General features: G+C 39.8%; 1 protein-coding gene across 7 annotated transcripts in view; it reads right to left on the bottom strand.

The window, feature by feature from the left end:
• Nucleotides 1-4,006: 4,006 nt before the first annotated feature.
• iqsec1b (IQ motif and Sec7 domain ArfGEF 1b) overlaps nucleotides 4,007-14,850 on the bottom strand; it is a 332,046-nt gene continuing 321,202 nt past the window's right edge. For 6 of the 7 annotated variants that reach the window (XM_084726876.1, XM_084726885.1, XM_084726895.1 and 3 more), the window contains 2 exons: nucleotides 13,075-13,124; nucleotides 4,007-9,034 (listed from right to left, as the gene is read on the bottom strand). In XM_084726876.1, coding sequence (XP_084583002.1) covers nucleotides 8,501-9,034; nucleotides 13,075-13,124 — 584 coding nt within the window. In that variant the 3' untranslated portion in view covers nucleotides 4,007-8,500. The remainder of the gene's footprint in view (nucleotides 9,035-13,074; nucleotides 13,125-14,850) is intronic. The other variant, XM_084726926.1, reaches the window with a different exon arrangement.

Here is a 14,850-nt window from a genome sequence, read left to right as displayed (position 1 = left end):
TGACGTACGCGATGGTTAGATAACAGCTTCAATGACCCTCGGAAACAATATTTTTTCCTTAAACAAATCAAATATGAGTACACATGCAACATCTTATAGACTAACAGTTCCACGACATAGTCAAAGTGGTTAAAATAAAATAAAACAAAAGAAATAAATAAACTAAAATGTTTTAAAAAGAAAAGAAAAGGAAAAGAAAAAAGGAAAAAATCAGAACTTCAATGAACCATTCCCTACACAATGTCCATTCTAAGCTTATTGTTTATGAATGTACATTTTCGAAATTTTTTCCTTGCATTAAAAAAAAAAAAACTTGTATTATTTTTTAATTATTTCAATCAGATTTTAACAAGGAATATTTTCCATCCTCTGCGTGCAGACCGTACCAATACATCAAAATTCTTCACTAATGATTCTGACTATGAAAGTCTGTATGAAAAGTTCATATTTTTCTCAGTAAACTGTTAAATTATTATATTGTCAGTAAATTTTATTTATCCGCACTAAGATCCAACATATTTATTGTATTTATTTTTATTTAGACTTATTTTCCAAGTCCCACATTATCAGGGAAAAATATCTGAAATAAATCTGGAAATGCTGAGGTTCTGAAATTAAAATAAACCAATAAACTGAGTCTAAAAAATTACTTAAGTCATCCTAAATGTTGGCTTTTAATTGTACAACATTAACCCCACGGAGGTTATTAAAAACAAAAACTAACTGCCAGACAAAAAATATAGTGGACTTATTATTGTGACATTTCCGACAGCACCTGAATGTATCATAATAGCATACTAATGAGGCGAGAAGACCACTTGATGGCGCCATGTGCAAAGAAACCACTGGGCAGTGGAAGCAAGATAAATAAAACTGTATCAAAATGAGGGAGAACTTGTTTAAAACTGATTTATTGTTGCATAACTAATAGACTGATTTCATCCACTAACAAAGACATCAAAAAGCTATAAAAATAAAAATATCAGGTTGTCTGCAAACAGAAATGAAATATACATATTGTATATAAACAGCTGGTCTGTGTAAGTATGAGTGAATGTACAGCTCTATAGTGCAAACCATTCTTAGCTGGCAGAGGAAATGAAGCTCCATGCTCCGGCCCCTCCCAGCTGCATGATGACGTCGTCCTGCTGACACTGATGATGTGGCCCTCAAAGCTGGGATCTATTTTTAGCTCCAACCTCAAGGGCCGGACAGACAAACAGGGCAAACTGTCACTCAGACCACCTGCCACGGTCAGGCAGGCAGCCAGGCGTGTTGGTTGTGCAAGACTGAGAAAAGAATTAGTTTGCTGCTGTTTAGACTTTCATCAGCAGTGACAACTTCCAGAGAATTTTGTTTAGTTTTATATGCCTCACTGTCCCTGATGGAAACCTCTGTAGGAGGAGTGGAACACAAACATGTTTGTATCACTCTTGGGCAGGGCCATGAAACCATGAGGACACAGATGTCATGTCCTCACCCTTGTTTCTGAGAATGTGGGAGTTTTAAAGAGGAACTCCCAATTGTACACATAATGGTAAACTTCCTCGTCATGGCAACGGGAAGTACTACACATACAGTAAAAATAGGTGTATGATGTCTTCTGTGGCTCTAGAGAGACATTTGTCAAGTCTGAGAAAAAGTCTGAGAAAAAAGTGTTTCCTCAGCTTGAGCCAGGAGACCAAACAACAATTTTATATTACAAAGTGTTGGTATTGAGTGTTTAAAGATGTGCAAATTTACCAAGTAGGGAGAGTCTAACCCAAAGATGTTAGTGATTCCTTCATGGAAAGCTAAGGAAAACTTTAATGACCCCAGTTTTCAGAGTTTCCAATAAACAATTTCATACAAATTACAAATCCTAGATTTTGGGAGCTGCATTTATTTTTGGTGCCCTATGTTTTATTCCGGTGTTTTTACACCAGAATTGTCCTTGGGAGTGTGGTAAAATCTTTGCAACATCACTTTAACAACAGATACAATTTTCAGAAAAATAACTGATCAGTTGGGTGACTAAACAAATATGTAAAAATATTACAGAAAGTTTTACAGACTTTTGTTGGCTAATCAAAATGTGTTATAGGAGATGGGGTGCGATCGTCCTAGGAGAGCTTATGCTCAGGACCTCTAAATGAATTTCTAAATTTCTGGTTAAAAGGGTGGTTTTGGGCTAATTTTACATCAGTTCACTGGAAAATTATCCTCAGCTTAAATGCTATTTATTGTAACCCTAATGTTAACCAAAAAGAAGACAAAAAACTACTATATACAGCTGCCGTAGACGGTGCAGGATGATGATCTCCGTAAGTCGACCCAACAGTATGTAACTATAAATGGCTATTTCTAAAGTAACGGGAACATATAGATTATGAGTTTACGTTGATAACATACTTATATATGATATATCTCATTTATGTACATAAATTCCTGTAATTATTACACATGTGTCCTTTAAAGTGTGGATAAGATTGAAGAAACACCCAACTAAGGGTGTTCCTTGAACTAGGGACAACATTGAAGAAGAAAATCCTTGTGTGACCATCTTGAAAAGCTAAGTGGGGTCTTAAAGGATCTGGGGCCACATTTTGGTAGAAACCCTTGTACAACTGCAGTCATAGAACCCGAGGACTATTTTGAGACAATCAGACCTGTATAACAGTGGTCCTAAGATTATATTATATAGTATATATCTGTTTTAGGGATGAAAAGCCTATATATATAAGTATAATCATAGATCAGCATGACCACTTTTATGCAGAAAAGCCTCAATACAAAAATGTGGTCTTAAGACTCTAACCCTTTTTTAAATAGAAAGGATGCTGCAGTGAGTTTAGTTCTATGGTTCCACTGAAGAACCACATTTGTTTTTTAGCTATAATAAAAAGCCTATATGAATGCAGTTTGGATTCTAACACAACTTCCAGATGAAAATCCTCTATCAGCATGGTCCAAGGAACAGGAGCTTAGTCCTTAGATTCCTGGAACACTTAGGTTTTGTGGGTCAACAAGCCAATCAAAGTGCAGACTTCAAAGGCATATGTAAGTGTGGTCCTAGGACTGTAGAAACATGTGTAAGGGTGACCTGTGGACTTTAGACATCACTTTAAAGAAGAAAAGCCTCGGCTCATCCTTGGGCTCTAGGACCACTTTAGAAAGCATTGGGCAGTCTTAGGACTCAAGGACCATGTTTTGATAGAAAAGCCCATATAAGTATGGTCCAAAGATTCTAGGGCCAGAACTGTCGAAACACTTAAATATGTTCCTCAACCCTAAAGACCCATAGGTTTTTAGATTACAAAGCCTATGTTGGAACACTTGTGGGTCAACAAGCCAATCAAAGTACAGACTTTGACAGGCATATTTAAGTGTGGTCGTAGGACTGTTGAAACACCTGTGTAAGGGTGACCTGTGGACTTTAGGGATCACTTTAAAGAGGAAAAACCTGGGCCTATCTTTGGTCTCTAGGACCACATTTTGGTAGAAAAGCCCAAGTATGGCCCAAAGATTCTAGGGCCACTTATAATTTGCAGGTAGACAAATCTATTTAAGTGTGGTCTTAAACAGCCTTTAATTGTGGTTAAGTGTGGTCCTAGAACTGCAGAAAGACCTATATAAGGGTGTTCCTCATACTCTAGGAACCCTAGAGAGCCCTATATAACTGCAGCCATAGAACCCTAGGGGTTTAGGTCACAAAGCCTGTATAAATGTTGTCCTACAATAGTATTTTCTATGTTTTCGGCAAAAATGTATATGCAAGTGCCATAATAGAACTGTAGGGCCACTTTTTGAGGAAAAAAGCCTAGATACATAGGTGTGGACCTGAGATTCTAACCCCCTTTTAAGTAGAAAATCCTTTGCACCTTTTCAGGTAAAAGAAGACAAAGCCTGTGTAGTATAAGTGCAGCCTGGATTTTAAAACCACTTTCAGATAGAAACCTTCTATGAGTTTGGTCATGTAACTGAGACCAAGATACAGCACTTTTTGACAAAGTCGAGTAGAAGCAGCTCAGGTTTTGCAGTATATCGCTTTATTTTGCGTTCTCAACATCGTCACAGTACTAGTTTTACATCAATGGGGTTTTGTCTACTTAGAAACAGAATGCATAATAAAATAAGAGCACTCCTCCCTTCCCTTTGACTTCAAAAGTGGGCTGTGAGTGTGAGAGAACAGGAGCGTCTCAGGAAATAAGTCAGAAGCGGTGTTAACTGTGTAACAGTTGGCTGTTCATCTCTAGATCCTATGATAATTCAGTCCTGTCGGAGGCAGAGAGAAGCAGTTGATGATTATGTAAATATCAGGGGAGCAGGAATGCAGCTTCAATGTAACTGCAGACATTGAGTAGTAATAATAATAGTAATAATAATAATAATAATTTACAGACTATTTACATGTTTCCTCATTCTTTACTACCCACCCTTAAAATGTTTCCTCCCTTTCAAACCCTCTTCATCAAGTTACATTAGATTTCCCCAGATGGATTTACTATTTACACTCAGCAGTATACTGCCATGTCTTTATACTGTACAGTGGAAATAGAGGTGAAATGCATGCCGCAGGAGAATGACACAACTTTAAATGAAAAGACACACTAGTAGGCCAGAAATCATCTAAATGTAAACAAGCATCAGTCAGACAAATCAAAGCTACATTGAAAGTTTGGGGTCTAGTCAAGCCTGCTGCTCAATAGAACAACACTTAAAAAAGAAGAAAAGGAAAAAGATAAAGAAAAGACAAGAAAAAAGAAACAGTAGGCATCAATGGCATGCAACAAAGCACCTCACACGGAATCTGGACACGTTTTACAATAGATCAGTCATCTGAAGGAACTGGAGGGTTGTGACTGAAAACACACATTAATTATATTAATTATTCCATAAAGCGAAGTTTCGTCTCGGCTAGTGTCTACACCATTATTCCATAACAGCTAACAAGTAATCAGTATGAGACAGAAGTTATAGTCGATCATCTGTTGGGTTTGTGGTGGGTCGCTCAAATTTGGTCCCCAATTTATTTAAATCCGAAATGTAATGACCATGCTATATTGGCACTTTTCTGACTCCGTAGAACCTGAACTATGCTGGACTAAATGCTGTATATTTGACAGATCAGAGACAAATGTTAGATTTCAGAGTAGCCTACAGTACATAAAGCCTACAAATTACATTTTGACTCATGACTGACATTTTAAACACAGTACCACTGTCTAATAAGGCAGCCTTGATAGAGGGTTTATAGGTTGTAGCTAATGACATCATTAATGCCCCGATAAGATACTGATTATAAGAACATTTGGGTTGCCAGGTTGTGCAAAATATCTTTGGCAGAGGCTATCCTCCTCCAGCAAGGTGTTTCCCCTGACCTGTTTAGCCGAGGTGGTGGGAAGCCACCCAGATCCTAATGCTCATGTAATGATAAATTTATTTAACAGAGGACGGCTGAAATAACAGCCAACAACCTGTGCTCTTTTCCCCAGTGGGTTAATGTTTTATTTGATGAAGTCAATACTTTTTATGTGTTGTTTAGTGGAGGTGGCCCGTTGCCACTTGAAAACACTGTGGGAGACCCTGTCCGAGTAGCTCTTTAGTTCATCACAAAGACTGTTTGACCACTTTGACCACAGTAATGTTTTACAAAGCGATACTTTTCAGATGTCCATTTTACACCGTATGCTTTTCTGGGTGTTAGTGCCATCACTAGGGCTGCGTACCAGTACTCCTCACTATTTTAAATATCAATTGAAATAACCCAGTACCAAGTAGTATGAAAGTTCTCCAGTCAAATGATACCTGCACTCAATACTTTTGGTACCCACATCCACAAAAACATGACCATTTATATGGTTTTGCTCGCACTTGAATGAAGTACTCCATTGGTATTGGTATTGGTACCACTTTAAAGGTACCTCTATTTTTTATAAATGATACCCAGCCTTTGCCACCACACTGTAAAAACTCAAAATCTTACATTTGTGTATGTGTATATTACATATATTTTTCAAATTTCTTCTTTCTAGTCAATTTTTCTAATTTCAGTGACTTATTTTTAGACAATGTATCTTGAATATCTTTATTTTTACTTATTTTTGGAATGGCCCAGCCCTTTCACAACATGGCAGCCCAAAAATTGTTCTTATGAATGGCTTATTATGGATGTATAAAGCATTAGTAAATTACTTATTAACCATTTATGCAGTTATCAACTCATAAACCCTTTATAAAGGGTGCCATATTGAAAAGAAGTACCTTGAAATCTTGAACCTTGAGGAGAGACTTAAGAATACTGATCTACTGGACATCACTAGACAACAGTAAAGTGTGAGCCATTGACAGAGACAGATGATAAATATGAAGATAAAAGACTTCAATTCATTATAATCATAGCTGTCTGTCCAGTTTCACTCTGATTTCCAGATGACAGAGTATCTTTCATCACCTGCTGTAGGTAACATCCAGCTTTGACTACTGTTGTACACTAAAGACCCAGTAAACTACTGTATGTGGATCAGTAACAGATACAGATTTGTATTATCCTCTGGAGTGACACAAATACATAGTTGACTTCAGTTAGCTGTAGTTGAAGAAGTCCAAACTATTCTACCATTCATTTTTAACAACTGTCAACTGTAACACTGATATAATTTTGGGAATACACAATAGTTAGAAAATAGCCTCGAAATACATTGTTACATGCAATTATTTTCTTCGACAGTCTTCATCAGTGTGGAAGGTCCAGTCCCTCCGAATCCATGTGGATACTTGCACTTCACTGAAACGTTGAAGGAGAAATGACAAAGGACGCTGGGGAGGGGGAAGACAAAACTAACAGAACTAACAAAACGGAACAACCACCAGATTGCAATTGCTCTTTGACGAATAAAAGTAAATACATATTGCACGTACAGGTAAAAAAAAAAAATCCATCTCGTAGTCTTTAAGCAGATACAGACTAACTTCTGTCGTTGATATTAACTAAGTAGAGCAAGTGCTGTGTCTACCACTTTCAACAGAAAATATGCTCCAGCACACCAGCCCCCTGCCTCCGCTCTGCACACACACCACAGATACTGTGCACGGGATGGCCGGGAGGTAGCCATCCCATAATATGTCAGAAAGATGATTGATATAAAACTGCCATTTGTGGTGAGTGAAGCATAAAGGAGTACTATCACCATCACAGAATGATAATTATTGATTTTTGTACTGTGGTGTCCGTGTGGCTCCGAGGAAAAGTCCGACCGAGGGAGTAAACAGCTCGCCGCTCGAGAGACGCACGATGAAACCGAAGAGGGACAGGGCAACACTCAGCCAGCTGAGAGCTTCCACGTCAGGAGAGACATTTAAAACAGTCATGCTGCTGTTTTCTTCCCTGCTACACAGTTTTGCACAGACTCCTTCAGTTTCCAATGAAAAAAAAAAGAAAAACACCTCCTCTTCCTCCTCCGGCAGAACAGACTTGAAGAATCCCACCAGGTCGCAGTACGACACATATAGAGCATTTCATATCGTTTATTGGACTCTAAAAAAATAGTTAAAAAAATAAAATGATGTCGGACAAGCAGCCGGTACTGAAGGGCGGACATTCAGATGAATCTGTTTGCTCAGCAGCTCACTGTCGCTTCCTTTTTCCAGAGCGGGGGGGGGGGGGGAGACAACCCTGAACCAAAGACAAGTGCAGTGGATGAGACTGTACGTGGGCCGGTGTGCACGTCTGTGCTAGCCCTCAGCAATCTCCACAGAGTTCTAACTCAAAGGCAACCATATACAGTAGTGTTCCAGCTAACCGAAAAACTGCCTAACTATTAAAAGCTTTGATTGTTTTCTTAACAGTGAAACTACGCCACCTATGTGCGAGTATAATACTGAGAGTTTTAATTGATGCCATTTGTTCTGTAATAATAATTATAATAATAACAGTTGATATTATTATTTTACAAAATACTATGCACAATATACATAAAGCATTTGTGTGACTAAATTAGTAAATGCTTCAATAATTGGCACATTTATCACTGCTAACAGAGATATCACAGTGCACTGTGAGCTACCGCTACGTTAAATACTCGTACAGCTACTGCTGAGGATGACTGTCTGTCTGTCTGTCTCTTCAGCCAAACCACCCTCACACTAGATAAAATCACTTTGTAGACGTTAAAGTCAAGATTACTATTTATTTTGTATGTAAAATACTTATAAGCAAGATATTTGATCATGTTGCTTTAATTTACTGAGGAGAAACAGTAGTTGTGGTCTTTGTGCATGCTCTTGTGTTGTCTGTCGCTCGGACGTAAGTAATGACCTGAAATGAAATGAAAGGAGCAACCAGAAAATAAATGTGTCTATACTGAATAAACTGCCCCGGTGATGAGCGGGACAAAAAAAAAAGATGCTGAAGGAGGCACGGGATCCCGTCTGGCTTCACATCCCCCAGACCAACGATGCACAGTGCGCCCGTCCCGTCAGCTGAGAGCCTCAAAGTTCAGTCAGAGAGCCCCTGTGCGCCTCAGACCACCGTGCTGATGCCGCTGTGCTTGGGCTTGGTGCTGCTGGTCGCCTGGGAGGGCGGCGGTGGCGGGCCGTGGTGGTGGGGGCCGTGAGCAGGGTGGGAGGGGTGCGGCGGGTGGCTCCCGTGGCTGTGCTGCGAGTGGGGTGGGTAGGGCGGCTGCTGGCCGTGAGAAGGGGGCGGGTGGTACTGGTGCGGAGGGTGCTGCAGGTGGGCTGGTGGGTGGTAGTGGTGGTGATGGTGGTAAGGCGGGGGGTTCTGGGTCATGTGGCAGAACTGGGCATGGTGCATGGGGACCGGCGTGTCTGTCTCCACACGGGCCGTGTGGTGCAGGTTGGCAGGGTGAGGGGTGTGGGAGATGAGGGTGGGGTGCAGAGACTGAGGGGTGGGGCTTGGGGACTTGACCCGTCTGGTGCCGAACAAAGATCCGAGAAGTGAGGAGGAGTTGGGCAGGGACTGGCCGCTGTGGCGGGACGGGCAGTCTCGGCTGGAAGGAGTTCTCCGTCTCATGTGAGGACTGCTAATGATGGACCCCTGCAAGGGAGAGGACAGTCAGATCACAACATTCCTATGTTCCCAAGGTGCCATTTTCCCAGGGTCCTATGTCCCTAGGAACCTATACACCTCAGATTGATATGGCACATAATAGGAATATGGGGTGCTATGTTCTCACAGTCCAATGTTCCCAAGGTCCTATGTTCTCCAGATTAAAAGGGCACATATTGGGAACATGACAAAGAGTGTTACGTTCCCAAGGTCCTATGTGCCCCAGATTTATATGACACATATAAGGACTTGATCTTTGTTCCCAAAGTCCTATGTTGCCTGGGTCCTATGTTCCCAGTGACCTACGCTCCCAAGACGCTATGCTCGCCATATCTATATGGTCCATAATAGGAATGTGATAAAGGGTCCTATCTTTCCAAGGTCCTATGTTCCCCATATTTATATGGCACATAATGGGAACATGACATTGAGTTCTATGTCCCCAGGGTCCTATGTTGCCAAGGTCTTATGTCCAAGATCTTATATGTTTCAGGGTCCTATGGTCCCTAGATTTACCTGGCAAATAATGGGAACAAATCAAAGGGTCCTATGTTCTTAGGGCCCCATGTTCCCCAGGTCCAATGTAACCAAGGTCCTATGGTCCTCCAATTTATATGACACATAATGGGAACATAATACAGGGTCCTAAGTTCCCAGTATCTTATGTTCCCAAGGTTGTATGCTCCGGGTATCCTGTGTTGCCCAGATGTAGATAGCACATGACAAAGGCTTCTATGTTCCCAGGGTCATATGTTTCTGAAGGTCCTGTGTTCCCAGGGTCCAATGTTCCCCAGCTCTATATAGCACAAAATGGGTTAGGGTTAGGGGTTAGCATAGAACATAGGACCCTGGGAACATATACTCCTAGACACACCAGAAAGTCCAGTGGGAAACAGCAGAAAAAAGTAGGCATACTTTTTTAAGGACCAAAAGACTTATTATATTTGTGGGGGAAAAAAACATATCAGCCCAGTGGTTTTGGCTTCTGCAGTGTGTTTGTTGAATTCTTCACACAGCAGCACCAACTGCATGACCAGCTACAGCTGATCTCAAATCTCACACGATTGCTTGTGTTGCCTTGTGGAAAAGCTTCTCCGTTTCCTTTTCTGGTTCACTGCCTTTGTTTGTCTATCCATGCTCGTAACATCTCACGGTCGACTCTCTCTAAATGGTTTGGAGGCTCAGTTTGCTGAGCTTGTCAGAGCCTGTGGTATCTGCACTGTCACGAGCAGACGAACCGCTTCCAAGTCTTCAGACTCTCTCTCTCTCTGACTGCTGATGCTGCTGTGAGCTCCTGACACTATTATATCTGGTTTCCAGGGTTACGGTACCCTCTTTAATTTTCATGTGCCCCCACTTTGGAGCCTTTATTGAACAATCTGAAACCACAGCCTGTATACAGTACACATATTTGATGTTTTCAACTGTTCATTGTCCAGTACGGAGTTAACTGATGTGTTTTGATGTTTCTTAATTCCCACTCATCAGGACAAACAAAAGAAATCATTAAATCATACATTTGTTTAAATACAGGCACAGTAACACAGACTGACAAGATAAATACAGAACAATCAAAATAAATGTTTACGTCAAAGAAAAGCAGATCTTTCAGAGCCATGCATAACATGCAAACTATTCACAAATGATGTACATCCAGCGTGATGTGCTCATACGTTTCATAAATTGTTACTTAATGTGCTTGTTTAGACTGATCAGAGCAGCCTGACCCTTGCAATGATGTGTGCATACATTTCTGAAGGATTTATGATATTGTTGGACTATCAGACTTCTTTGACAATAGCAGACACATGTTTTCAAGGTTTCATTGTACCTGCGTTACCTTCATGGCATGGTAGTCCTTTTTTAAAATGACCACAGTGACCGAAAAGATGAGAGTAAATCTATGAATACATACTGTAAATTACTTCCAACTTTCATTTTCAACTGTGAAAGTTCTAGTATAGTGTTCCATGAGTGGAACAGCGGGTGCTAAAAGGTTAAATGAGAAACCCAAGTCAATTTGGAGTGCAGGTTATTCATCTTTGCACTCTCTGTGAGTGCTGTTTGCAGAAACACTGAGTCACATTTTATATATTGACTACAGATAAACAAACCAGTTTCAAAAGCCAGAGGATAAAGGGACCTGTGAAACTAATCCAAGCTAACATGTTAGCCAGCTAACAGCTATCTTAGGCAAACACCAATCTCGAGGATTTCTAAATAACAGTTGTGTCAGCTTTAAAAAAATTACTCTATGGAAGCCAAGAGCATCCATACTTGCAGTTATTCTTTAAAATACTAAATGCCAAAAAATTATCTCAAGATCACAAGTTAATTACTTTGTTACCCTTCAGTGATCATTTTCTCATGATAAATCTCAAGAACACAGCCTTGGTTGTGAAAATTCAAGTGAAAAATAGTTTTGTTATCTCAAGATAACAAAACAATTAATGTACTTTCACAAGAAAAACAAGATTTGTTATTTAGAGATAAGAAAATAATTCACTTGTGATCTCGAGATAATGGCTTTAAAAAAATAATTGCGAGTGCGGCAGTTGTCGGCTTCTGTAAAAACTATACTTATGACCAATTTTTTTTAATTGTACAATTTAAGCAGGAACTTATGAACTTTGGGCAACTATTTATTTAATGGCATTATTTCAAGATCACAATTCAATTATTTTGTTACACTTCATAGATCATTTTCACATAATAAATGATCTTCTTATCTCAAGACACTCACGCCTGTTGTTTCCTTGAAATAACACGATAAATTAACCCGTTATCACAAGAAAACAAGTTTTGTTATTTAGAGATAAAAAATAATTAGCTTGTGATCTTGAGATAATGGCATTAAAAATATAATTGCAAGTGTGGCCTTTCATGGCTTCCATAGAACTTTATTTGTGCCACATTTTTAAGGTTTAGCTTTGCAATTATTTTTTAATGGCATTATTTTGAGAGCACATGTTAATTATTTTGCCGGCATTGCTTGATCATTTTCTCATGATAAATTGTCTTATCATCTTGAGAAATCAGTCTTTTGTTTTCTTGAGATAATAAGATAAATTAACCCATTATCGTGAGAAAAAATGCTTTATTATTTTAAGATAATAAAATAATTAACCCCTTTTAACAGGAAAAACCTTTGGTATCTTGAGATATGGAAATAATTAACTGATGATCTTGAGATAACAGCATTAAAAAAATACTTGCAAGTATGGCCATTCTTGGCTTCTGTAGACTACTATATTTGTGACCCACTTTTTAAAATCTGACATTTTTAACTGGAACTAAAAGGCTTCAAACCAAGTGCCACAAATGAGATTTCTTGACAGTGAGACAAAAAATAGAATAATAACCCTAAAAGGTCCTTATGTGGCGACAGCCCCAGATTCAAACTAGTGTGGCACTAAAGAACTGAAATCATAAACAGTTAATTCAAGCAAACTTAGCTATGTGCAAATAGCCCGGGTCACAGAGACTGACTGGCTTGTGAGAGTATACACTAATAGTTTAACATCTGTGCCTCCATGCTTGGGTTCTTTCACTGCAGTGCACTGCTGGCTGAGTGTGACAGGAAAAAGGAGGAACTTCTTGTCAAGGTCAGGGGTCAATGAAAGGAAGCAGACACTTCAAACTGTGCGGCATGCAGTAGGTGGAACTGACAAAGCACGGCCAGGTTCGAGTTAACAAAAAGGAGGACAAAACTCAGGAGATATCTAAAAATCTAACCCGCTACAGAAGAGAGGATGACTCGAGGGTGAGAGCCTAACATCAACACAGAGCAGCCCTTAATGTGAGTTATTATTAGTCGTGTCATGCTGTGTGCATCAAGGGTTAACGTGTGTCAGCCACAGCGGATCATTCCCGTTCAGCCCAGTGCATGCACAAGGTGCTCACAACAAAAACACCACCAAAACAGAAAAAAACTCAAACTACAAAGAAGCAAAAAACAGAGATTTGTGTGTTCAGAGCGAACAACATAAAGTCAGAGGACAGCTCGGCATCAGTTGCATCCTACTTACTTCCATATTGCTGTCTAGTGATCCTGCACTGCTGCGTCTCCCACGCTTGCCTGCCCAGAACATGTAACATGACAGATTAGACACGCCTGGCAAACATATGAAGGTGCACATGTCCCTTCTGTCTAATACGGTGGAGTGGGGGGGTGCTAGCACCCTAAGGTGACAAAAGTGGCACATGACTAGCTAGCAGCAGACTGTCAGTACGGCGGAGGGAGGCGAATAAGGACTAAAGGAAAGGGAAGAAGCAAGTCACTGCTACAACTCCACAACACGACTAGCCTCTGGGACAACTTAAGCTAGAAGATTTCTCTCCATGTCTACACAGCAACTTGAGGAACAGCTGGCAGGAGACTTTCCAATCAGTGAAAAGATTTCACAGCAATCTGGCTGCATTAAATCACTCCAGCAATTTAGCATTTCACATCCATTAAATCGTAAGTCTCACAAGAGACTGATTTTAAAAAGCATGATCAATACTGAAGCAGCAGAGACTATCCTGAATTTTCAAGATCTGGAAACACTGGATCCCACATTTCCCACAATGCAACCATTGCTATAATTTTATTAGCACCACATCATGTGTTAAATGTCCAAATCTTTCAAACTCCATGGCTCCAGTTACTAACAGAGGTTTTTCTGTTAAGATTTATAGTCTACTAAGTTCAATTACCCTGATGACATCATCAGGGCTCTTCAGACACAGCTCCCCAGGAGCCACACAAGACATTACACGACTCCTTTTCACTCTCCATGACTGGTAAATTGACTGTGTAAACCAAATATCTATAAGAGTCCTGTTAACGTTAGAGGAAGCTGTATAAATACAAGTCAGCAGCTGTGTTTCCATCTAATTATTAAGTGAATTTGAAGTGAACATTTGAAATGTCGCAAAAAAAAACAAAAAAACATGCGAATTAGATGTGTTTCCCCCAACTGGTTTGGAGTGAATAAATTAGGCTACACAAAGCTGTCACAACTTAGCAGTATAGGCTACATTAACAGATCCTACCCTGTAAACTGCCTAATTGCCTACTGATGATAAATCTTGACAACGAAGAAGAAGAAACAAAGTCAGTCATCTTGGCCATCTACGAGGGAAAAATGGAGCGAAGTCTTCATGAATTCTCAGTTGGGCAAGTTGTAGTTATTCTTTTATGGGACTACAAAGACAGTCAGTGGAGGAAACAGCGTCTTCTTTTTCTCTCACAGTGGAAACAGTGAACATTTAACTCACATGACTGATCTGCTATGTCAGAGCTTATACAGAAAAGGTGTTTCAGTCTCCCATAGAGTGCTGTGAGAATGGAGGATTTTTGCAGGCCAAACTGGAAGTTAGCATCTCCCTGGTTCATTTCACAAAAGGTCAATGGGATTTTTCCATTTGATTTTGAATTAGTGGAGAAAATAAGCTCTGTGGCGAACAAAAATTCCTGATGCTACACATTTTGTTCAGCAATAAAATCTTCATAAATGAACACAAATTTTTATGATTTTTGAAGAGTAAATGCTACCATCAGAAGGAAAAAGCTTGCATTAGGGTATAAACGAACTACACCGCGGTTGCATAACTTGACATCACCACCACTAAGTGACTAGTGTTTGGCGCAATGACATTTAACATCTCTGACCTCCTCTGTAGTCTCAAAACGTGAAAATCTCCTACATTTTTGTTAACTACAGACTTTATTTCAGTCATCTAACAAAAAATACATTCAGAAAACCCACTGACTTAGAGATGAAGGAACCAGAAGTGCTAATATGCCAATTAATTTCTGA

The sequence above is a fragment of the Lutjanus erythropterus genome, chromosome 2 (assembly GCF_056507025.1).
Source record: "Lutjanus erythropterus isolate fLutEry1 chromosome 2, fLutEry1.hap2, whole genome shotgun sequence".
Classification (NCBI taxonomy): domain Eukaryota; kingdom Metazoa; phylum Chordata; class Actinopteri; order Lutjaniformes; family Lutjanidae; genus Lutjanus; species Lutjanus erythropterus.
Note: the sequence above shows the minus strand (reverse complement) of the source record. Positions and strands in the feature narration are given on the sequence as shown.